The sequence below is a fragment of the Tachypleus tridentatus genome, chromosome 12 (genome assembly GCF_004210375.1).
Source record: "Tachypleus tridentatus isolate NWPU-2018 chromosome 12, ASM421037v1, whole genome shotgun sequence".
Classification (NCBI taxonomy): domain Eukaryota; kingdom Metazoa; phylum Arthropoda; class Merostomata; order Xiphosura; family Limulidae; genus Tachypleus; species Tachypleus tridentatus.
In genome coordinates this window covers 92,128,165-92,155,212 of record NC_134836.1, presented here as the reverse complement: position 1 = coordinate 92,155,212, position 27,048 = coordinate 92,128,165, and the positions used below count along the sequence as shown (strand labels likewise).

The 27,048-nt window shown below is 31.9% G+C and overlaps 2 protein-coding genes across 13 annotated transcripts in view; both read left to right on the top strand.

Annotated features, from left to right (window-relative positions):
* The window catches only part of LOC143233996 (calcium/calmodulin-dependent protein kinase type II delta chain-like), a 159,032-nt gene extending 153,894 nt beyond the window's left edge, over positions 1-5,138 (top strand). For all 6 annotated transcript variants that reach the window (XM_076470979.1, XM_076470977.1, XM_076470981.1 and 3 more), the window contains one exon: positions 603-5,138. In XM_076470979.1, coding sequence (XP_076327094.1) covers positions 603-732 — 130 coding nt within the window. In that variant the 3' untranslated portion in view covers positions 733-5,138. The remainder of the gene's footprint in view (positions 1-602) is intronic.
* An 8,358-nt stretch (positions 5,139-13,496) lies between these two features.
* Positions 13,497-27,048, top strand: part of LOC143233993 (heterogeneous nuclear ribonucleoprotein F-like) — a 40,353-nt gene continuing 26,801 nt past the window's right edge. Inside the window, exons 1-4 of one of the 7 annotated variants that reach the window (XM_076470966.1) lie at positions 13,497-13,661; positions 19,199-19,303; positions 20,243-20,332; positions 23,692-23,835. In XM_076470966.1, the coding sequence (XP_076327081.1) occupies positions 19,213-19,303; positions 20,243-20,332; positions 23,692-23,835 (325 nt within the window). In that variant the 5' untranslated portion in view covers positions 13,497-13,661; positions 19,199-19,212. The other 6 variants (XM_076470968.1, XM_076470967.1, XM_076470963.1 and 3 more) reach the window with 6 other exon arrangements.

Genomic DNA, 27,048 nt, shown 5'->3' with positions numbered 1-27,048 from the left:
GGTCTGGGGGTGAACACCCTAAGTAAAGAAAAGTGTTTCTTAACATTTTGATCCATTAAAAATGAAAAGATGTCTTTGCATGTTTCATCATAAATACAATTGTATTTGATAGCAATATATTTCTGCTTATATGTAAATTTAGGAAGAAAATTTATAAGCATATTGTTCCAATATATTTGAAGATATTTACGGTATACCTTTTCCACTAAGAGACACATGCCTTAAGATTTTGCATTATTAGTTTTGTATGTTTCAAAGTATTTCTTGACATTTATCAAACATACAGTTTCATCTATTTTACATTGATAAAGGTTTCATTCAGAAATCATTTTGGAATTAACATTCTGTGTTAAATTAAATCTGCAGCTCAAGTGACTAACAAACATGTGATCAATAAATTTTAAGCCATTAATTAGTTCTGTAAAATAATCATTAAACATGGTAAACAACAAGTGTTAATTTAGTATAGAAGCTATAATTATAAATTTTCAATAGATTATTTAGGACTCGTTTGAAAATATTTCTACTAATATAACCCTTGTGAACCTCAAAACCTATTTTAATTTATAAACATTCACAGTTGACACTTCTGTTGGTTACAGGTCAGGGACTGTCTATACTGAGCAAACGAAAGAAACCAGAGTTTGGCGTAAAGTAGATGGAAAATGGCAAAATGTTCACTTTCACCGCTCAGGGGTAGGTTCCTCTTCCATTAAAACTTCCCCTAAATAAAGGAGAGTCAAGGTAGTCCTTCCAATTTGTCATTTGTCAGCTTTGTGGACAAGCTAATGGCCAGTTTACAGTGGCCCCAATATGGTCACCCATTGGCTCATTTTATGTGTTTTGAAGATATGTGTGATCCAAGAACTTTTTCCCACCTGCTCCTACTCAAGAGTTCTCCAAAGCACTGAGTCCTGTGTATGACTTCTCAAAGGGGTTGAGGTTATAGGTCAAGAAAGCAATGTCAGTGCAGAAGCCAATACCTTACATTTTATGGGAAACTTACGAGAATGAATTTGCTTTATGTATTTCATATATTTTCTTCTCTCTATAATCCCGATATCCCAGTAATATGGAAAAATCAAGAATTTATTGATTGTCTGTACTTTTAATGTTCTCAGCTGTCTTCATTATATTTTCTTGTGAATAAAACTGAATATCTGGTTGAAAATATTTAAAAGTTTAATATAGGCATTTGCTCCAAGGTTTTTGTCAACCTTCATGTAAAATATTTATGTTACAGCTACAGTATTGTATATCTGTGTGATTTTCATGTCTTAGTGTAGATTTAAAATCAAACAAATGTATTTCTCATAACTAGATTTGATAAAGTGCAGTAGTGAAACATAAAGGTTGAATAATAAAGACATACTGAACGATTATGAAAATATTGTGTTAAAGAAATAATTATTGTATTTTTAAACAGCCAAGGTTGCATAAGTATTAATTCTTATTTTGTGTGGTCAAGATCTCTACATATGTGTATTAAGAAAAGTAATGAAAAGATAAATAAACCTTTACTAAGTAAGAGACGTGTTCAGATGCATTTAAATGTGTTATAGCTAACTAATTGGTATATTTAACTACAAATTATGACCTATTTATTAGTTTATTATATCAAAATCACAGCAAGAGCTTTACATGTTTTTCTAATTAACATGGATAGTTCTAACTGTAAAGATAAAAGAAATATTGTTTATTAAGCATCATAGTTATAATGTCCCATTTGAATGTCTGTGTGAATGAGAGAGTAAAAATGTACATTCAATGCTATTAAGTATTGTAGGTGAATAAAAATTATCAAAGATGTGTTATGAAATGTGCTAACCACTGTACCAGTTGGAGATGGTTTGGGAATGAAAAATACCTTGTATAATAAGACAGTAAATATAGTCAATTATAATTGCATAAAATATTGTAGAAGATAAAGGATTTTTAATGCATAATATGTTCTGTTTGTGTTTTTATGACCATATTGAATATGCTAAAGAATGTTTAGAACCTTGCACTAAATAAGGTAATTAATTTACATTTATAGTTATTTCAACTCAGTCTAACTTTGTAATCATTGGTACTGAAATAATGGGCAAATTTTAATTGCTTTTAATTTGGTTAACAAATAGATTGGCATTATATATGATTTCCCAGTATTCTGTAATACCTTTGGCCATTAAGTAAACTTGGTGATAACAAACACTGACATTTTTCATTATAGAACTATATGTAGGTAAGATAGTTTCATGAATTAAATGAGAAAGTTTATAAATGTACAGATATCTGCATTAAATATTTCATCAGTCTATTTATAAGGTGTGAAAACTATAGATTTTTTTAAAGATCTATTTAACTCAGTTTTTTGTATTTGTTTCATTTTTCGTATATATTGATTGCTTTGTGGTGTTATGAATTGAGTAAGTATTTTCCATATTTAATTTTTCCGTTGATAAAAATAATCCATAAGACTAAATCAAATAAATACTTCATTAATGTTCTCTTAAAATGAAACAACTGTTTTAATTAATGATTGTTTAAATGATAAATAACAAAAAATTAAACAAAGACTTGAATATCCATGGTCTGTAGTTATTTTTACTAAATATTTTGCTTCTAAAAACTTTAAAAGCTAAGCTCTCTATGCAGTCAAGCAAATGTCCCTAATTATTAATAAATCATTGTTGGTATTTCAGTCTTTATACGATACATTAAGATTTATTTAGTTAAACTTAACAATATTATGTCTCCTGGAAAAAATATTCAGTGCAATATTTTGTACTGTGTATGACAAATAAAAGTCATTTTTATTGTACATTTATACATTTCACTGTTGTACATTTTTAGTATATTGCTAGTTGTATTAGTTTGCTGTCTCTGTTTAGTTTCCTAAATTACTTTATCTACTTCTTCTCTATTAACTTTATGTTGATTAAATTCTGCATTCATTTTTTTGTATGTTTTATAATTGAGCCCATTTTAAAAGGCAACCCAAGTAGCCCCACTCAATACCTGGTAACAGTAGTATTTTTTGTTGTTGTTTGTTTTTTGGGTATTTAATCAAATTTCATAGTTATTTTTATAGCATGCTGGTGGATCCTAGTGGTTTAATTAAACAATTCTATACAATTAAGATACAATACAAAGGTATGAAGTATAAATGTGGATTATCTAATATTTTGTTAAAAGTAAAAAAAACATAAAAATATCTTAAGACATTAACTGCACTTAAGACAAAAAACACTCCCAAACAACAAATTGATATAATTTAATTCTAAGATACAGTATATAGTGGGTTGTTACAGAATACATGCACAGTTTTGTTGGCATTTTAAAGAAACTATTTTATGACCATGTTCCTTAAAATTATTATTGATATTTTTTTCCCTTCTTTATTCATGTTATAAACACTTAAACCATTGGAGATGTACTATTTATTTTCAATCCAAATATCAGATTTAAGTAATTCCCAAATAGGGCAACAACTTAATACTTATTAAAGACTATGTCTTACTTTAAAATTTTTGTGATATTAATAATGTAAGTAAATAGAAAAAAATATATATATAATATATATTCAAAACAGTTGTTGTAAAAAATGTATTTTTTGTTCACTTGCAGTAAGTAAAATGATTCTTAAGATGATAAATTTGTTTTCCTTTTTTCTTTCTTGAAATTATAATTTCTACTGATGTGCACAGATAAGATCTTGGAGTTTGTTATAAAAAATCTACTTATGGGTATGACCATTCCATGATGCAACTAATCTGTATCTATTCATATATTATACCTAAATATCAATGAGAAAAAAACTGACTAGTAGAGCAATTATTACTTGTGTGACATTTACTTTATATTGTCATATTCTTTACACCAAAAACATAAACTCAGTATACAGATAATAACTGCTATACAGAAAAAAGACAAATTAGTTATGCACATAAGTATTTCTTTGTGTTTTATCTCATTAAAAATAATTAAGAAATGTATAGCTGTTTTTGTTGTTATTTTTTGTATTAATTTATAGGAGGTGTTAAACTTTCATAGTCATTTATTTCTGTTCTTTGTTTGTGTTAGATATATAAACTGTGTACAATAAGGTCTTCACTGAAACTTGTTTGGTTTCTATTATAAATGATTTTAAAGAACTAAGATTACAGTGAAGTTAGAAACAGTTTGCACAAAACCCTTTTTTCCATGCAAACGATTATAAACGATTTATGATTTTTAAAAAATCCATCACACACACAGTAAAACTAATTAGTTGTTTCCATACTTTGATGTTGTTTCTTGCGTTCAAAGTATTAGTGATAAATTAACACAAGATTTAGGAAATGCATATGTACGAAACAAACGAAAAATGATGAAAACCATATTGTGTAATATAAAGCCACAATCTTTCTAGAAATTATACTCTAACATCTTTATCGTAATTATACTTTGTTGTATTGCTGAAGCAGAAAAACCTTTAAAAATACACTTGTATTTATAATAAAGGGCAATGAAAATTATTAAAGATTTCGATTCAGTTTTTCTTATAAGTTACAAATATATCATACCATTGAATAATATTCATATATTCAATACTCAGTTTTATTTAAGCAGGAATTTCTAACAGCTAGTAGTCGTATCTCAAACCTTGTTTTGTCGATTAGTTGTAATGCAGGTCATCGCTGCTAAAGACACCTGCAGGCCCTTGAGAATGAAGACTGGTAGTCTTTGAAATGTGTGATTTTCTTACAATTAATTAACATTAATGTTTTATAATATCGGTTTTCTATTCCTTATTGTTACTCATAATATACATGTCTGTTACTTAGTTATTTTTCAGGTAGATCAAGTTCGCTTAAACAATTTTCACATTGTTATATGCTGATATGTTTCGCAAACGACAGACCAAATTAAAGGCTTTTTGAGATACAAGTCATTACTTAGCTCAGATAGCTTTGTAAAACACATCTAAGGTTGCAACATTCTGTTAGATGTATTCATAAACAATTTATATTAGTTATTTCGGTAATTATTAATATCTTAAAAAAATGATTTGTAATCAAAGATGTATAGTACCGTAAAACTTAAATGCTATATAACTTTTAAATGTAATTCGATTATCTTAAAACACTTTATGCTTAAATACGGGTACTTTTCTCCATCTGTCTGTCTTTAATCTGTCCAGCTTTAAATACCAGTTCTATCTGTCAGCAAAGAAAAATTAAAAACGAAATTACTAGTTCCGTAATATTGTATAATCAAATGTTACTGCTATAAACAAAACCTTTATTCTTTAATGCAAAATGGGGAAATACGTAAATATAATGACTATGATTATCGTAAAAGTTAATACAATAATAACATTTGTTTGGTTTGTTTTGAATTTCGCCCAAAACTACTCGAGAGCTATCCGCGCTAGCCGCCCCTAATTTAGCAGAGTTAGACTAGAGGGAAGGCTGCTAGTTATCACCACCAACCGCCAACTAATCATCAACTAATATTTGGAAATATGCAAATTGCATCATTTAATAATCAGTCCTTTAACAAACTAACTTAAAAAAACGTATCGTATTTTCAAACATGTTTAATAAAAAAAGTACTTCGTGTTAAAATAATTTACCAATGACACTTTGATTTCATTTCAGCCTCACTTAATGGTAATAGGACTGGTAAGTACAGTATAACATTTATTTTTCTATGTCGTCACACATGTGACTGGTGTTGTTTGTGTCTTATTTATAAAGCATGTGACATTTGTCGCATCTATTTCTTTCTACATTTACTAGTGGCACAGCAGGATATCTGTGGACTTACAAATTTAGAAACAGGGTTTCGATACACGTGGTGGGCAGAATACAGATAGCCCATTGTATAATTTTGTGCTTAACTTCAAACAAACAATTATTTACATGGGGTATTTTATCGGGCTTGTTTTGTTTTTCTTTACTAGGGATTTTTAGGGGTTAGATAGTAAGGTTTGAAACAACTTTTTCATCAATGCTCAAATTATTATACTAGATATTACTGTAAAACGCGTATTCAATTGGATTCGCAATATTACGCATGCATTTTTATCAGTTATTGCGGTATTTTTAGGTTGTTTTAGTTTCTTCAAAGAATATTAGGTAGGTCCATTTTATAACAAAGAAAATTAGTAAAAAATTTTGATGGTAAACACTATTAACGAGAAATAATTTCTATTGTGAAAATGAAGCGTCTCTCGTATCTTACCATTTTCAGATATTTTGCTGGGGAAGTCACTACAAATATATATATGTATATATAATGACTCTGCAATTTGCTAAGACAGTTCTGTTTACAACCGAGATGAAGCGTTATGTTGGGAGATTTCTGGAACTGAAAAGTTTTTTTCAATTGCTGATTGAACTCTATTATTCCTCTACTAACAAATAGTGGACTAATTTATAAAAAGCTGTCGAAAAATAATATATGTTGCACTGATGGTTATTATTGTTTTTCTTTTAAAAAGTGGCCCCTTTCCCTTAATTATAATTTTTAATGGTAAGAGTGACAAAGTTCGTCGAACATCTTGTTTAACCAGCCTATCGCGAAAATATATTTCTTAATGTTATACTTTCAAAAGTCTCTCTGTGGTACAGAGGCATGTTTGTGGACTTAATAGATATAGAAACCGGATTTCATTACCCGTGATGGGTAGAGCACAGATAACATATCGTGTAGCTTTGTGCTTAACAACAAATACATTTATTCGTTGCCCATTTCAAAGTTACACGGCCAGTTGGATAAGGCATTGGACTTGTAATCCGAGGGTCGCAGGTTCGAATCATCGTCACACCAAACACGCTCGCCTTTTCAGCCGTGGGGACGTTATAATGTGACGGTCAGTACCACTATTCGTTGGTAAAAGAGTAGCCCAAGAATTCACAGTTATAAATATCAATCAGCCAAGAATATAAGTACGGGGAGGAGGAAGAGGTCATAGAGAACCTGACCCTCCAGGGTATGAACTTTTATTACCCAAACACCGACGACATTCATTTCCATTCGATATAATGGATTTTAAGAAAGGTTGCATACGGTACTTTTCGTTTTTGTACTAAGTACAATTTGTTTCAATTAACTAGAGTGTATAATAATGATAGTTTCATTTATTTTCATAGAATAATCAATAAGAATTATTACGAAAAAATAATTTAAATTTTCACATCTTTGGCCCATACAATCAAACACAAACATAACCATTCCTTTTGTTTGTGTGTTTCTTTGGAATTAAACACAAAGCTACACAATGAGCTCTCTGTGTTCTGCCCACCAAAGGTATCGAAATCCGATTTTTAGCGGTGTGAGTCTGCAAAAATACTGCTTTGTCACTGGAGGGTGGCAACCATTCTACCTTCCAAAGGTATCATTTTATTCAAGTCTATTATAAGTTAAGCAGTATCATTTGTTTTCATGATGTCCTTGCTGACTTTTATATATCACATAATTAGTACAGTTTGTATAGAATATCATTAACTTGCTTTATTCTCACCTTACAAACACAAACGTTAATATAAGCATTTATTTACGATAGAGATTTAAAACTACATATAAGATATTTGACTTTCTTTAAACTCTCTACTAACTTTTACTAAATCATCTTCCCTCTAATTTGTCCTCTTTAAAAACGAAATGTTTATTGACTTACAATCATAAAATTTTAGATTTGATTCCCTCCCGTGTATGTAGCAGAGAGCTCAATGTAGCTTGGCTCTAAAACAAACAAACAAACAAACAAACCCTTTACAAGCCCCTTTTCTTGAGATTAGCCGGTGGGAATACTTTCTTTAGCAACGGCACTTTCAAATGCTATAGTGGATTGAGTTTGATAAAAGTAAAACAAGTATGAAAACAGTCATATATTTGTAAAAGCTGTGCTGTTGTTCTGTGGACATCAAGCTAGAACCTGCCAGGTACAAATTAAGATAGAAGTTTGCATGTTGTGTCTTCTAATTTATAGTAATTTACAATATAAGAATTAAATAATTCAATGTGTATTTTACTTATTTATAGTTTTAGCTATATTAATATATTACATTAAATTTCTTAAATACTAATAAATACATTGGTAACTGTCAACTCCAGGTTTCAAAAATTTTACACCTGACAGTTCTGATTTCATAATGAGTAATATCATTAAACGGACCCAAACTCTTCTGGTGTTCTTAGGTTTACGGCTCAAAACACTACTTGTAAATGATGACCTAGGACGAAGTTTTTTGCAGTTCGGCTGTTACTCATAATTAAGAATATTTATTATTAATTGTCATAACTGTATAATTTTATCAGTTATTTTGATAGAAATTTTTACATAATTAGTGATCTATGAAAGAAGAATGACGGAATGCTAAGGTTATGCACGTGCTTTATTATGGAGATGATTGTAAAATATGCATCAGGGCATTTCTTTTGCCACGAATGGACATACACTGCTGGCCAAAATCTTAAGGCTGATGAACATAAAGAAAAAAATATGTATTTTTCGTTGTTAGTCTCAATCTCTTATTTGAGTAGAGCTTCGAAAGATGAAAATAAGAAAAGGGAAAATAAAAACGAAAAACTTTTTTCGCATTTAATAGAGAAAATGTGAATACTATGAAATCAGCCTAAATACTAGCTGGTCAAAAGTTTAAGACCATATTGAAACGAAGCGTTAATCGGTAAACACGTAACGAAATTTAGTGATTTGTGTTCAAGCATTAGCATTTTCAACATCTCCCACTGACATCTCCTGTCAGAATGCAGCTCAAGCACAATAAGACGGCATCTACGAGAGAAAGGCTATAAAAACCGCAAACGTCTTCAAAGGCCACGCCTCCTTCCACACCACGAAACAGCTCGGTTAAACTTTGCTGAGAAGCACCAAGCATGGGACATGTAAAAGCAGAAGAAGGTTTTTTCTCTGATGAGAAAAAAAATTAACCTGGATGGTCCGGATGGCTTCCAACGTTACTGGCACGATAAGGATATCCCACCGGAGACATTTTCTACACAACACAGTGGAGGAGGTTCCATGATGATCTGGGGTGCTTTCTCCTTCCATGGAGCTTCAGGTTGTACAAGGGCGTCAAACAGCAACTGGCTACGTTGGCATGTTGAAGAGAGTATTCTTATTGACTGAAGGCCCTCACTTGTGTGGAAATGACTGGATCTTTTAGCATGACAACGCTGCAATCCACAATGTCCGCAGGGCAAAGGACATTTTCATGGCGAAGAACGTGATTCTTTTGGACCATCCAGCGTGTTCGCCCGAACTGAACCCTATTGAAAATGTTTGGGGATGAATGGCAAGGGAAATTTATAGAAATGGACGTCAATTCCAAACAGTGCATGATCTTCGTGAAACCATCTTCACCACTTGGAATAACATTCCAGCCAGCCTTCTGCAAACGCTTATATCGACCACGTCAAAGCAAATGTTTGCAGTTATTCGCAATGACATCCATGCGACTCACTACTGAGATCTCTTGTTGGGAATTTCCTACCATGTTTAGGACTTTTTTTTGGTATGGTCTTAAACTTTTGACCACCTAGTATTTAGGCAGGTTTCATAGTGTTCACATTTTCCTTATTAAATGCTAAAAAGTTTTTGTTTTTTTTCCTTTTCTTATTTTTATCTTTCGAAGCTCTACTCAAACAAGTGGTTGAGTCTAATAACGCAAAATGCATATTTATTCTTTATGTTCATTGACCTTAAGATTTCGGCCAGCAGTGTATGTCTGGATAGACTGGAAAGCACATGATGGTCTAGATCTGTACTTGCCTTCCGGTTGAACTTGAGTTAATATTCAGGAAAGATCTTATGAATTATACATCGTGGCATTTTGAAGATACTGGTCAAATTTGTATTAAGGTAGTTGCATTGTGAAATATGCTTTGTCTGTATGGATAGCATTTTGGTTGAACTTTCATACCATTACCTTTGGAATAATATTTGAACACAACAAAAATTCAGACTTGACAACTTAAACCAGGAAAGTGTGTGTTCGTATTGTAATAGCGGAACTTTTGGGTCATACAGTAAGTAGGCAGTAATAATGTTTATTGATTCTGTGATGATTGCAATTATTAATACAGGTCTCAACCAGATACCAACTGAGAAGTAAGCAGTTTATATGTTTTACATCATCTGGTTAACATAACTGCAACAGCTATTAATTTCACTCATACATAACTAGTATAATATGCTTTTATCTAGTTACCTTCAAGAAATTTTTCTAAATATTTGTGCAAATGTTCTTCATATATTTATAACATCCTTGGTAATCGGATGTTAAAAGGTAGTAAAAGCATATTAATTTTTATAGTTAGGTGAAGGTTGCATATAGTAATGGCTAAAATATTGTATCTCTTTGGCTCTGGTCCTATACCCATCTTTTGGTTAGGAGAGCCCATCCGAAGGGGTAACGCAGATACATATATGTATCTCAAAACCGCTGGTATAGGTGTTAAAACGTTTATTAAAATAGAGAACAACGTTTAGACCGTCTTAGATTTACCTGAAGATGATCTAAGAAGGATGAAACGTTGTTTTCTATTTTAACAAAAGTTGTAATACCCATACCAGCCGTCTTGAGATACACTTTTACTTCAAGTTGGTTTCTCATCATCACGAGATACATATATGGTAATTTTCAGGTAAAATAAATTCTCTAGAAGTATCAGATAGGTAAACTCGCGAATGACACCACTTTCGATTCAGGAATAAAAGAAGTATTTTGTAATAGATGACTGGACTACGTTCCTTTACGAATAAACTAACGAATATGAAGAAATTTAAATTAATAAACAAAATATTTCTCACAGCTAATAAATAAAAACACATTGTACGTACTTTTGTAAAGAAATGTCAGTAATTTTTATTAACCTTTGTTTATTTCCAGAATTTTCTTTCTTTCAGGACTAATATCTCTAGAATTAAACACATTGTTTTTTTTTTAAACAATTCTTATCTTGATAGTCTACTAATATAAACTAGTCAAAGAAAATTTGCCTTATTGAAATAGCTAAACCGCTTTCTTTGACCAACCAACAGCATCACCTCGTCACCATTGAATAGCTGTCAAATTTAGTCAACGTCATTATCAGGATATCGCAAAGGATATTACAGTTCCAATCCTTGCAATCCAAGCACGGCATTGTTTCTTAGTACCTTCTAACACTTACTGTAGGACCTGTTACTCTCATTACAAAGTGGAAACTACAAACTTAAAAAAATTAAAACTGTACAATAAAGCAGGTAAAAGACGTATAATTTACTCACATAACGTGCGTGTATAATTTGGTATAAGAAAGGGACTTGCCCACTGTATACGTTATTTGTAACATGTCGATTAGTCGAAGTATTGTAGACTGTGATTAGGGTATAGTGTACTTGAATTCATTTTCTGATTGGATGGTGTGACATATCATTTTGTTTTTCTGTGAATATTTAAGTCGAAAGGCTTATTAGCTCCAACAATCACTTTAAGCATAGACAATTAAAAATCTAGATTTGGTAAAATAAAAACTTACAAAAACATAGTTGTTGTGTATAATGGTATAGTTTTATTTGTGGGAGAGGTCCGAGACTCCAATCTAAGCCTAGAAAATAATAAAACCAAATGACCACAATAACAGTATTGGACTAGTTGCGCATACCGTTATTTCTTTACCACTAGCCTTATCAGATGCTAACTGGAAAATACCTTAGGTACATTATTCTAAGAAGGAAACGACAATAAGCTCCAGATAATCTATCAGTAACGAACCGATTTGTTTGAAAACTTACGACGCTAAAGACCGAATTTCGATACTTGTGGTGGACACAGCACAAATAACTAATTTTGTAGTTTTGCGCTTAACTACAAACAAATAATTTGCAGAACAAGCTCTTTTTAAATTTATTTTGCTCAGTTTTGGTTTATACAACTTCTTTATGAGCAATCTCCTACTTGAATTTCGAGAAAAAAGTCAAAGTATAAAGTCGCTCTTGAATAGGCTGTGAAAACAGAACATGGTTTTTACAGATGTTTTCCTTATGCTATTGTTCTTCATCAAGCTATGTTTTCTTAGAGCAAAGCCACATTGGGCTATCTGCTGAGCCCACCCAGGGGAATCAAAACCCTGATTTTAGCGTTGTAAATTCATAGACTTACCGATGTACCAGCGGGGCGGCTTCATCAAGCTACTAACTGCAATAGCTAACTTTTGACTCTGTAGAGATTAAACGAACACAGAAAATGAACAGATGGGAAGCAAGTTAGTGCTACATATATTGTTTATTTATTTAAAGAAGAGATATTTATGTGCATCTCGCAATATTGCTTAATAATTAAAAAGCATATAATGTGATTGCAAATATGACGTAAAAGTTAATTAATATTTTTCTGCTTATAAATTTTTTTTTGAATTTTGCACAAAGCTACTCGAGGGCTATCTGTGCTAGCCGTCCCTAATTTAGCAGTGTAAGACTAGAGGGAAGGCAGCTAGTCATCACCACCCACTGCCAACTCTTGGGCCACTCTTTTATTAACGAATAGTGGGATTGACCGTAACATTATAACGCCCCCACGGCTGAAAGAGCGAGCATGTTTGGCGCGACGGGGATGCGAACCCGCGACCCTCAGATTACGAGTCGCACGTCTTAACACGCTTGGCCATGCTGGGCCCCTGCTAATAAATATTATCATATTTGTCCTGGAGCATGTATATGTAGATATCATATTTTGATGAAGGCGTAAGTTGACGTAATACAAGGCCAGGTAGTTAAAGCACTCGACTCGTAATCAGAGGGTCGCGGATTCGAATCCCCGTCACACCAAACATGCTCGCCCTTTTAGCCGTGAGGGCGTCATAGTGTGACGGTCAATCCCACTATTCGTTGGTCAAAGAGTAGCCCAATAGTTGGCGGTGGGTGGTAATGACTAGCTACCTTCCCTCTAGTCTTACACTGCAAAATTAGGGACGGCTAGCACAGATAGCCCTCGAGTAGCTTTGTGCGAAAATTCAAAACAAATAAACAAAAACTCTCGACTTACACTTCAAAATTAGGGATCGCTAGCGTGTAGCTTTGCGCGAAATTCAAACAAACAAATAAAGCAGACGTAATACAATATTTATAAAATTTGAAAGTAAGAATTTTTGTTTTGTACTTTTACCTTACAAAGAACACAATATGATATTAATAGTAAAATCTACTTTTGTTACAAAATTCGCCTGAATGATTTTAGTAAGTGGTAAAGATATTTCATAAATTACTTTTCAGAAGTAAGATAACAATTACACCAAAATGGTTTAATATATGACAAAGAAATAATAGTTTATTATTTAAAGCACAATATAATATAGTTAATTTTAAACAATAACTTTGTCTTTGGTATTAGTATATTTGTTTTTATAACACCAAATGAAAAATAGGTTCAGTTGTGTTTAAACAATTTATTATTTATGATCTATAGCCTGGTAATAAATTACTTATTTACAATTAAATCGTGTTATGAGAACGAAGTTCAACGTATAAGAATATAACTGTAGATAGGAAATAAAAGCAAGATAGAACTATTTTTGGTTGATCACTGGTTGAAACAATGATAAATAATTTTAATTAGCCGCTTAACCAATGGTATATTGATCCTGTTTTTTGGTGTCTTGAGACTGGAGTGAAGTATAGAAATTTTGTAAGTCATGTAATTGTTTTTAGTATATTTTTATGAGTAATTTAAATTTGTGTATTGCAACGATTATTTAATTTTTTGCTTTGAAAGTTAGTTTGTGAATTTCCATCACTATAGTTCAAAGTTTATTTTTTAAATTATTAACCTTAGGCCTAAGAATAACATTGGTAACATTCTAGGCCTAACTAGCATAATTCAAGCTGACGTGAGGATACTTCATCATGCTACTACTACTACTGAAGCAAGTTGAATCGGTAACTTCTTCGTGCGATAAGTAATGTGGCATAATTATGTCTTGGTTAAATAACTGATAATGTGTTATAATTGAATTTGTTTGGCCCTTGTAGGTGAGATTGATTTGATTTGAAAATAACACTCGTCAGTGAGAGACACTAGTACTAGTTCTACTACCTAATAGTATTAGTTATAGTAGGGTGTTTCGTTGATTTTTAAATAGTGAAAAAAATTACACACCATTGGTTTCTACATTACAACAATTATAGATTTACATTGCAGTATGAATTATTTTTTAATAATTAATGAAAAAATTAATAATTATAACTGTATATTGTACTTTTGCACTACATCAATGTTATTGATAACCAGATATTGCATGTAATATATGAGATAAAATACAGCCCTAATGAAAATTACTTTATATAATTTTCAAAATCCATATGTGTAAATTTATATTGATAAATTATATATATATATGTTTATGAATTATGTAATAGGGTCATTCCATGTCAAATCATCCAGATTTTGGAAAATTTTTCAGGTGACCTCCTCAGAATGCCTTGAAAAAATTCACTGTGCTCATCTTCTTATATTATAAAAAATTGCCAAAGATTAGATCAATATCTCTAATAGTTTCTGATTTACAGCCCTGTAAAATTTAAGTAATTTTTATTTTTATTTTTGGCAAATTCATTTTCAGGCAACTGTAACAGTAACACACCTGAACTGAATTTTTTAAAAATAAAAAACATATGGTCAGAGGATACTTTAAAAAATTATAACTCAAAAACTAGGTTGAACACCATCCCGATTTCTTTTGTAGATCATATTCAAAGATATAAGAATATATGGTAAAAATCTGAAAAGGCTGAATAACTGGTGACATAGTCAAACTGTGGCCTGAAGTTGGGTTATTTTTAGCTAAATTATAAAAGGTTGCATGCAACTAAATTTTTTTACAGACAATCTAGCAGACTTTTACAACAATTGCTGATTTGTCAACTGATATGTTATAGGAAATTAGAAAAAATTCAGCTTTGTATCATATTAAGCCTTAGAGCTATGGTTTATTACATAAACTAATTTTTTTACGATTATGGGTTTTCAGGTGATTTTACTGCTTATCCTAAGAGAGATAAACTTGGTTTGAGACCATTTTCGAATTCTGTGAGATTAATTCAATCAGTGTAGCATATTTCAGCCTTCTACCACCATTACTCTTGCAGCTTTAAGCAGCCAAAGTTGCCCAAAAATGAATTTTCTAAAAAAAAAAAAAAATAACTTAAATTTTACAGGGCTGTAAATCAAAAATTATTAGAGATATTGATCTAATCTTTGGCAATTTTTCATTATATGGGTAGATGAGTACATGTGAATTTTTTCAAGGCATTCTGTGGGGGTCACCTGGATGATTTGACCTGGAATGGCCCAATATGGATCATGCAGTTTATTGTACGATTTTTTTTTTCAAATTCAATGACTAAAAAGTGATTATTAATGATTTTAAAGTTGTTTTTGTGTGTTCAAAAAAACGAATCAGTGTAAAGCATGAAGAGAATGTTGTTTGGTTATCATAGAATCTTATTGGTCAAATACACACTCACATGTGCTATTTTTTGTGTTTAAACATTCGTGCAGTTATTTTTTCAACGTTTCTGAGAAATAGATAGTAATCATGGCAGCCTTATAGTGGATTTACGACTAATGGGAGTATGTTCTTTTGGAATAAATAGTGCAAATTCAGCATGTAATAATCCTGTAGACATTTTTCACCTGTTTGGTGTATAATAATTTGGTATTTTGTTTATGGGATATGTGTATTTGCAATTGTGAATTTCACAAAAAAGGCTCCTTGAAATAACATATGAAATATTTAATATTAAGGTTCAAGACTCAGACTTGGCATGGTCAGGTAGTTGAGACATCTGATGGTCACAGGTCCAAATCTTCATTGCACCAAACATGCTCACCATTTCAACTTTGGGGGCATTATAATGTAACAGTCAATCCCACTATTTGTTGGTAAAAGAGTAGTTCAAAAGTTGGCAGTGGGTGGTGATGACTAGCTGCCATCCTTCTCGTTTTATGCTGCTAAGTTAGGAAAGGCTAGTGCAGATAGCCCTCATGTAGCTTTGTGTAAAAATAAAAAACAAACAAGAGTTTCAGACCTCTTGGTTTGTTGATAAAACACTGCTAACTCAGGTGTGTGTGTGTGTGTGTGTTAGGGATGTGTTGTATTTATTTTAGTATTTCTTAAAATATTGAAGGAAATTTCCTTTTTAATAGGCCATTACATAAATATACTTAATGTTTTGGGACAACCTGTACCTATTGGCCCATCTTGGCTGTTCCATCCTCTACACTAAAACTATATATATATTTATAAATAAATTTTAAAAAATGTTAAAGCCAGCCCTTATCGTTCATATACTTGCCAAACTTTCGCCTGAACTCACTCAGATGTACTGTCTCCTCAACATTTGAAGGCAACCTATTCCAAATGCCAACAACCCTTTCAGAAAAGTAAAATTGTTTTAGACAAAGATGACTCCTACTCTGCAAAAATTTATATTTGTGTCCCATAGTTTTACTGTTGTCATTGTTGAGTATTATAAAAATATGATGTATCATTACTTCAATTCTTGTTACAATTTTAAATACCTCTGGAAAATCCCCCTGTCACTTTTCATTATTCAAGATAAAACAATGTGAGACATTTCATTCTCTTGTTATATGACAGTCTCCATTCTAATAACCCTTCTCTGAGCTCTTCAACAATTCAGTGTCTTTCCTAAGGTAAAGAGCGTAAGACTGAACTCAGTATTCCAAATGTAGCCTAAAAAGTGACCTGTACAATAACATTATAACCTCTACTAAAGACTTGTATTCACTATTTCTTTAGATACAACCTTAAATCCTGTTTGCTCTACTACTAGCAATAGCACATCACTTTGATAGCTTTAGAGACTGATAAAATATTACCAGCCATACTACTTGAGTGACAGTGACATTTTCATTTATGACTTGTACTACAAATGTAACACACCTTAACAGTTTAGGAGAATAAGATTAGCTGAAATTTGAAATAAACTGAAAATAGTACTTCTGCCATGGTTAGTAAAGTATTTTCAATCCAATCCACAATTCAAAGTTCTCTTGATACATATTTTCTGGTGATGAAGTGTAAGAAATTTACTGATTTCTGGTTAATTTTTAACTATGGACCTGACAATTTTAACCAGTGTGTAATTGCCATGTAAAAGTGAAACTGTGTTGCTGTAACTAATTTACTAAGTGTGTCACTGCAGATCTTGAAAAGTCTCTAGTAAATACAATAATTCTGCTATACACACAATTTTTAATAAAATATTTATAGATTTATGAGTGTGATGATGATGATGGAATACAAATAATTCTTCTCAAAAAAGGCACTCCAAAATTATATGACCACCAATTAGCCATATTTAATTTATCTCTATACTCTGGATACATCCCAGTTTCTTGGAAGCAAGCTATTATTTTAATGTTCCACAAAGACGGAAAACCAGCCAATAAACCAAAGTTATCGACCGATCAGCCTGACCAGCTGTGTAGGCAAAATTCTTGAAAGAATAATAAGCAATAGACTCTCCACATTTTTGGAGATTAATTCAAAATTACCAGAAGAACAAAATGGATTTAGAAAATAGAGAAACAACAGATCACTTAATTAGATTAACTGAAACAATAATAAACAGCTTTAATAAAAAAATAATGCACTGTCACCTGCTTCCTTGATATCGAGAAAGCATTCGACACTGTATGGCACAATGGTCTTTGGTTCCGTATGTGTAAAATGGGACTACTGCGTGAAATTATTCGCTGGTTATTCAACTTTTTGGAAAATAGAAATTGTAGAATAAACGTAGAGGGAACTTTCTCGGAGTTCTTCACTCCAGAAGCTGGCGCCCCTCAATGATGGGTGGTTAGTCTTATTCTCTTCATCATGTATGTAAATAATATGCCACTTAAAGACCCAAACCATGGATAAGCATCACAGTTTGCTGATGATGTAGCATTTTGGAAAAGTGCCCCTACACCAGAAATAGCAGTCACTAACTTACAACCACAACTAAATAGGTTATGTGAATATTGTGAAAAATGTAGAATTAAAATAAATACAGCAAAGACACAATTAGTAATATTTTCAAAATCAACAAAACATCAAAAAGTTCAACCTCAAATCTACATGAATGGAAAGTTTCTCCAAACTGCTACATCTACAAAATTTTTAGGTTTAACATATGATTCAAAACTCACATGAATAAAACATGTAAATAACATAAAAACTAAAATTTGGCAAAGACTAAACTATGCTAGGAGTCCAACTGGTAGAAACTATGGAACAACACCAGAAAACATAATTAAAATATACAAGACATACATTAGACCTGTAATAAACTATGCAGCTCCTGCATGGATCAATGTAAGTGAAAAACAAATACAAACCAAATTCCAAACATTACAAAATACACTAATTACATCAGCATACAGAGTACCTAAAACCACTTCCTCAAAGTTCATGCACAATTACTCAAATACAAAAACAATACCACATAGACTTCTACATAGTACAATAAAATATTTTCATAATTGGCGAAAAATGAGTTGTTATGTGAACTAAACAAATATTGCATATATGATGAAGAGACATAAACACCTTTCCCTGTTAAATTTGTACATCAGATCTTTAAGATAAAATCATTTAAAATAATAATAATAGTAATAATTAAATAGAACTAAAATAAAACAGGCCACCTACAGAATACACATAAAATTACACATTATACAAATAATAATAATAGTAATAATTAAATAGAACTAAAATAAAACAGGCAAGCTACATTCTAGGCTTATTAAAATAAATATGAAAGAACAATATAAATGGACATTGCCCTGAACAAGACCAGTCTAAAGTTATGATATTACTCCAGCCATTCAGTATTTACTCGAAATATATTAATCAGGCCAATCCAACAAAGTAATGGAAGGAGGAAGAGGTCTAGTGTACCTGACCCTCCTGGGTATACAAATATATATACCCAAACACCAGAGAGAGAGAAAGAGAGGTCATTTTGATTCAGTTTTATTAAGTTATATCTTCATCAATATTCTAAGTATTTTTTCTCTCTAAAGTACACAATAATATGGCCATTATCTCTTTAAAATGTGTTTTATAAAAACTTGATTGATCTAGAACATGTAGTAATCATTTTGAATCTCCATTGATGAAGTATCATCCAATTTTATTAAAATTATGTTAGGAAACTTACTCAAAATGTCCAGTGAAGAAGATGAAGGATGTGTTCTTCGAGTTCGTGGTCTTCCGTGGTCAGCAACCAAAGAAGAGATAATGAATTTCTTCTCCGGTATTTGCCTTTTATTCTGTATTGTTGTGGTTATAATATTTTATTAGATATTTGATGGAAGAGATTTATGTAGCCTTACAGTGATAAGTTTTAAGTTTGTTCCATGAGATACTTATTAATTTGGTTGTGAAATATATAAGTATATTTAGGAAGTTGTATTTTGACAGAAGTAAGTACAAATATTGTTTAACCACTGGTGCACTTGGTAAAAAAAGTGCAATACAATTCTTCTTTCTTTCTTTCTTTCTTGCTGCTCATGGTGGCATGCTGAAATGTATGCTTAAGCATAGCAGAAATGTTCCATATACAAAAATGCACTGAACAGTGTAGTAATAGATTTTAATTGTTGCTGAAAGCAAGAAAACTGTTTTTAAAATATTTTACAGCTGTAAGAAATTGCAGATTATTGGATATAGTACTGATATAAACAGATTCTGGTCATATAATACAAATATTTGTAATATTAGAGAGTGTTTTCTTGTTGTTTCTTTGTCATAATATATCACTAAGTACCCAAATGATTTACATATGCAAATTAATTTGTGCATGCAAATCACAGAAAGGTTTGGTTAAAAAAAGAAAAAAGGTTCAAACATAGTGGCCTACTTATTTATTGACTAGGTTTTTGCCAGTGAGTATTTGTTGCCACTTATGACTGCATGCAAAGTCACATTCACCTCTGGTAATTGTACTTAGTCATTTACAGAAAAAGTGGATTAATTAGGAATAAAAAGTTTGGATTGTGTTTTAGTGGGCTTTATATTGAGAGTTTCACTGGTTTTGTTTTGTTGTCTTTTTTTAATGTAGCAAACAGAGACATGAAGTGTCACCATTGAACTACATTTATGCCAAAGATCTAATACAATTATTCATTTTCAGTGTTTCCTATTATAAAAGGTATTAATTTTTACAGTATAATTGTTTTTTGCATTTTTCAAGGAGTGAAGATTTGTGGAGGAGAAGATGGTATACATACAACTCTGTCTCGAGAAGGAAGGCCAAGCGGAGAAGCTTATATTGAAGTATATGGTGAGAGTGATGTGAAAATAGCATTAGAGAAACATAATGAACATATGGGACATAGATATATAGAGGGTAAGAAAAAATGTTACCACTTTATTAGATTATTAACTCTTGGAACTAGCTATGAGCAATTTTAGTCTTGTAGAAAAATTATATTCCTAGTCACAGTTATGAAAAAAATCTATTACTAAATGCAGGGTTGTAACTACAGTTTACCATAAACATGAAAAATTTCATTGTCAATGTTACAGTACAGTTTGCTTTGCAAGTAGCTCATTAGAAACAAACACTTTTCTTGAAAAGTGATGAAACAAATAAGGAAGAAAAGTCCACAGTAAAAAATATGCATACAAAATTAAAAAATGTTTCACACTGTTTCACTAATTCATTTGTACTTAGTGTGGCATATAAGAGAGTATCATTCACAGTGATACAAAGCCTGTTATGTTTCCAGTAAAGCTTATGTGGTGTGTAAAAATATTTTTAAAATTTTATGGATGTCTTTAAAATAAAAGAATGTCCTTGTGTCTTTTGTACAGATCTTTTTAAAAATTTCCTTGTGACTAATTTGTATCACATACTTGCTGTTAAAGATAGATCAATCAAATGTTTATAACAAATAGAGAGCAAAATTCAATGCATCACTGTCTTAGATTCCTATTTTTTTAATTTTTTGGAAGTCAAAAATGGCATGTTTTAATAAAATATTTTGTACTGAATGAAGTCACTGCTTTGAGTAGAAATGGAAGTTGTAACCTATTTATAGCTTAGTTGGAAAACCAAGTACGTTATTGTAGTTTTAGTGTCTGATATTCTTTTTGTATTATAAAATGGATATTTGAAAGTCGTTGTTTTGTGGATAGCCAACATAATGTGGAAAAGTAGTCTCCATGAAGTACGCTCCTGACTACAGATGGACTGATATACCTAAGGTAAATGCTAAGTCAGGAACATTACTTTCATGGAAATCACCTTTCACTCAGTTTGACATAGTGAACATTTTGTAAATTCATAGGCAACTTGTTAGAAAAATACTTTATTCAAAAATTTGATTTTTGTGTGTGCAACAAACTTGTAATGTTTACTAAAAGTGTGTCAAATCTTGTGAAATTGCACATGGTATACATTCAAAGTTATAGTATGTATTGTTTTATGGTTATGTTTTAGTTACAGGTTCAGTCAAATTTGATTGACCTTGAGATTAGATAGTGCTTAATCCACTTTTTGCAAAATCTAAAACTTATTTTTGTCCTCCTGCTATCTTTAAAATATAACATAATAAATTAGAGGCTTTTTATCCTGTTGAACCCTTGTACAATTTTGTAAGCTTAAGTGAGACCACCTGTGACCTTTCTTTTCTCATTAGAAAATAAGAAAACTTATTCCTGTTAGGTAATATTTCTACCCATAGAATTATCATAGCAACCATTCTCTGAACCTTTTTAGGTGTTTTTGTAAACCTTTATTCCTTATTTCTTGTATTCTATAGTATAACATTTTTTAATACTTTAAATTTTAACAAACAATTACCATTTTTTATCATAAATAACTTCAGACTCCTAACAGTTTGTCAGTTGGGATTAATGTTTATTGTCTTATTGCTCTTTGAACTGTGTCTAACTAGCAGTGAGAGCTTACTACAACTTACAAGAAATACAGTATGGAGTTGTATTGTGGACAAGAAAAGTTGGTGTGCACTAATTGTGTATAATTTATTCATATTTTTGTTTGTAATAAGTTTCTACTTTTACATTGTAGTTACTTCTAGAACAATAGAGACAAAAAAATGGTACTTCTGTGTTCTTGTCTTTTTACAGTCAGAAAGACAAGATAATATAAACCTACTTTGTTGTAATGATGTCAGGGTACTTAAATTAATTCTTATTTATATCAGATATGCAATTTAGAACACAAACTTTCATAACTTCTTGGATCAATATCTTAGGTCCACACCACATCATTTAGGAGGGCAAATTATTGAATTTTATTGTTAAATCAAAACAAATGGCTGTGTGATTGACATAATGCAAAATTTGCTCTTTGTGTTGATTATAAACATTGCTAATAACAATGTTAGAAAGATAATTATAGAAATTTTTATAGACAGGATGTGACAGAGGCAAAGGACATGAATTTGACTTTTTTGTTTGTCTTAATAAAGCAAGAGTATTGGAAACTATGAGTATGAGTTGTGGCTTAGCACTATCTATATCTTAAGTATATAAGTTATGCTAAACTGGGATTGTATAAGGAAAGAAGTGAAGAAGTAAAAATTAAGAATTTATTTAAATATTAACATTTGAATTATAAAACAATAATAAAGCTTGTTAATTCAATTTTGCATGTAATGGTAGAAAGGTTGTGACATGCAATTTAACCTCCCGTACAGACAGATACACACAAAGCAATCAGTGGTGACGAGAAAACCCACTTGTAGAGAAAAATATATATATATAAAAATGGCTGGTTTGGGTTAAGAAAATTTTATGTAGAGGAGTGAACAACGTTTCAACCTTCTTCGGTCATAGTCAGGTTCGCAAAGAAAGGAGGAGGTAACTGACTGATAGCGGACCACATGTTTGAAGGTGGTTGTGTAACTGAGTGTAGGAATTTAGAGGGCGTGTTTTAACTTTTTAAAAACTCTTTAATTTTGTTAATTTCTTTTCACCCTTGGTCACAGTTGGTCAAGTTTAGTCTTAACTACCTAAATTTATTGAATGCTCTCTGAATTTTGCCAAATAATTTATTAACTAACCTTTATGACTAATTCTCATCTTTTAAGATGTACCTTTATTTTGAAAACTATTCCACAGGCCTAACCAGTCCACCTGTTGTTTTATGCATATCCATTTAAGTTTTAAACCTTGTTAAATTGCACATTCAAGTATCTATCCTGAAGGAACACAGAAATTAAGTTCATGCTACATTTCTGAGAAATGTACAAGGCTAGGAAAATGTTCATAAAAATATCTTATTTCTGTTAATTTACTTAAGTTTTCTCAAGTAAACTACATTTCTGCATTTTCATTATTTATGCTATTTAAATTAGATTAAGGTGTCAGAATAAAAATGAAATAAAATTCCCCACAAATGTAAAGAAGATAAATGCGCTTGATTTCATGGAAGAGTTATTATGGCCAATACGATTCTTTATAGTCTACAGTTTGACTTTTATTGTCAAGTTGTAGAACTGCCATGGTGAACCACACTGTACAATATCAAACTTTTATACATATTTTATACATTTTCACACAGAAAATGTAACTTAATATTTAAATGACATGTTTTACGCTTTTTTGTTTTTGTATTTTTGGAATATTAAAATGTTTTGCATCTGTCATCACTTTTGTGAAAATATTTTAAAGTTTTCAGATCCAAGAGAAGTGAAATGGACTGGGTTATAAAACGGACTGGGGCCCATCAACAGGATGCTTTAAATGATGGCTGTGTGAGACTCCGAGGACTTCCATTTGGGTGTTCGAAAGAAGAGCTTGCACAGTTTTTTGCAGGTAAACTAAAGTGTGTTATACAGATGTTTATTCTATTGAAGAAAAGTGTCTTCTCATTTCAATAAAAAAGATTTGCAGTTATTTCTCATGTGATCAGTTATTGACATGACAGTTGTGAGTGCTTAAATGAAATGCATTAAAAATTACATTTTAAATGAAAGTATGAAAATCCATGACTTAAAGAAAAAAATTCCAACTTGTAATATAATAATTGGAATTAATTTGTTATAATTATTATTTTATTTTTTAAACACTACTGTATAACAACAGTGCTCCAGATAAGCTTTTGACGTAATGAGTATTTTCCTCATCATAATAAATTGCAATGCCAAAAATGAAAACTCAATTCTGAGAACTTGTATATTATTTTGAAGCTTAGTTACTTTTTGTATTATCCAATGCCTCACATTTTGGTCCTGTTTTGTTGTGTTTAATAGGCTGTTCTTCTTATTTCTGAATTATCTTCCTATTAAAGAGAATTTAAGGCAGTTATAACATAAATTCAATGCATTAACATTTTGCTAATATCAGTAAATGAAATAAAACTGGTAAAGTTTTCAGTTTAAGTATAATCCTGAACTACTGGTAATTACTGTGTAACTCATTTATGACTTTTTGTCTTTACCTTACTAAAATTTGTAATTTCTATAAAAGAATGAATTTGTGAATGAATTAGAGGCCTAATCTATTGTTTGATTCACTACTACTTGTGCAGTAGGCTATAATTTTACCAAAATCGCAGCTATTCAGTACTGTTTTGGAGAGCAAACCAAAGAAATACAGCAGGCCTCCATATAGTGGTGGAATGGAATGCAAACACTTTGTAGGATATTGATGTAAAGAGCTTTAAATCAACTCCCACAAATCACTGTGTATTTGTTGATCAGGTGAGAATGATCTTTGATGCTTTGTTTCTTACTTCCAACTAGCAAATACATATAACTGAATGATATCCTTTCTGGTGTATAGTATGCGTATTAGATATTCACAGTTTTTTTTTTTTTTATTTCAAATGCATTTTATGTAAAACAGTGCATGTTTATGCAAGTACATATCTTATCTGGAGCATTGTAGAAACTTAACTGTTTACTTATGATTCAAAAGATCAGTTAATCTTACTTGAATATAGGTTTAACCCTATGCCTACCAGCAAGTCAATATTAGGGTTTTAATCTAGAAATTTTTTCTCTTGTCATTTTAGTACTGTTTTACTGTTACAAAATGTAATTTTTTTCACCTTTATTTGTGTTTAAACACATCAGGAAATTCAGAGCAACTTAATTAACTTTAAGTTATGCAGAGAAAAGCCTGGAAACAACTCTTCTAAATATATGATAAATATATTTATGTTAACTAATAAAATCAGACAACTGAAACAGTAACAAGTACATCGTCATCAGAAATGATATTTGGTTACAAATTATAACACATGAATTTTCAGACATCTTTAGAAGTAGAGATATACCATCTACCAGATTTAATCACATTTTGCATGCCTTACGTGTAACAAATGTAATAATAACGATACAAAAATTAGGCGCGGGATCTCAAGATCATATCATATCATATGCCTGTGCCACCTTTTACAGTCTGTAGCCAGTGTTGGGAAGGTGGCTGCTTAGAATTAAATAAATAAAAGTTAAAGGTTATAGGTTTTATTTATTTCCAAATATACTCTTCAAAACAAGAAATGCAAAAGGGATATTTTTGTTATTTTAAAAGAAATATATGTAATAACGTTACAAGCTCAGAGTATGTTATGATACATGTGTTAAGGCACTGATTGTCAGACCAAAATGACAATAAAAGTTGTGCACTTTGAAAACGGAGGAAAACATCGGATTTTTTGCCAAAATGCATGCGTGTCCAATAAATTTGTTTGAGAGATCTGCATGTTCTGCAAGTGCAACATGTGCAAAATCCCTATAAAAGTGACAGGTTCTCGGTTTCCATAGCTCAGTGTTAAGCCACCGACACACAATACAGTTACGCGAAGACTGACTGAAGCACAACGCAACAATGCCATTGGTCGCTTGGAAGCAGGCGAATCTCAATCAGATGTTGCCAGAGCTGTGAATGTCCACCCAAGCACCATCACAAGGCTATGGAATCGTCACCAACAACATGGATCAACTCGTGACCATCCATGATCTGGCAGACCTCGTGTGACCACGCCCGCACAAGATCTCAACATCAGGTTACGTCACCTTTGGGATAGGACCACCACTGCGACGTCTACTGCCTCAACCATACGTAGGATTTCCGATCAGACCGTACGCAACCGTCTACGAGATGCAGGAATCCAACCTCGACGTCCAGTCAGAGGCGTCATCCTCACCCAGCAACATCGTCAAGCACGGCTACAGTGGACTCGGGCACATGTGCCTTATCGACGATGGAGGCATGTTTGGTTCAGTGATGAATCACGTTTTATGCTTCGTAGGCAGGATGGAAGGACCCGTGTTTACCGTCGCTGAGGTGAATGTTCTGCAGCAAACTGTGTGCAGGAAGTTGACAGATTTGGTGGTGGTAACGTCATGATGTGGGCTGCCATCGCCTACAATGCCAGAACAGACCTTTTGCACATTTGAGGGAATCTTACGGCTGAACGATACGTCGATGAGATTCTTAGGCCCCATGTGCAACCCATCATGGTGAACGTCAACGATGTTTTTCAACATGACAACACCCGTCCTCACACAGCCCGACTCACCACTGTCTTCTTGAGACACCACAACATCAACGTTCTTCCCTGGTCCTCCAGATCACCAGATTTAAACCCCATCAAACATCTTTGGGACGAGTTGGACCGACGTCAGTGACGGAGACAACCTCAACCGCAGACTCTACCTCAGCTTGCAGCAGCTTTGCAGGCTGAGTGGGCAGCCATTCCACAGGATGTGATTCGTCATCTCATCACTTCCATGGCAGGAGATGCCAAGCAGGTATTGATACTCACGGAGGTCATACTCGTTATTGACGTTGAGTGACGTTAAACTTCAACTGGTGAGCGTGGACTTCGCCTTTGCAGACTTTGAATGTTCAGCAGTGAATGTGCAAAGTTTCACACATGTCATACAGAACTACTCGGAATAAACTTGTTAACGATTTGTCTCATATTTTGCCTTTTGCGTTTCTTTTTTTGAAGAGCATATTTTAACAGATGCTCAATTATAAGCAAACAGTTGTGCCTTATCCTCTTATTAGTTGGTA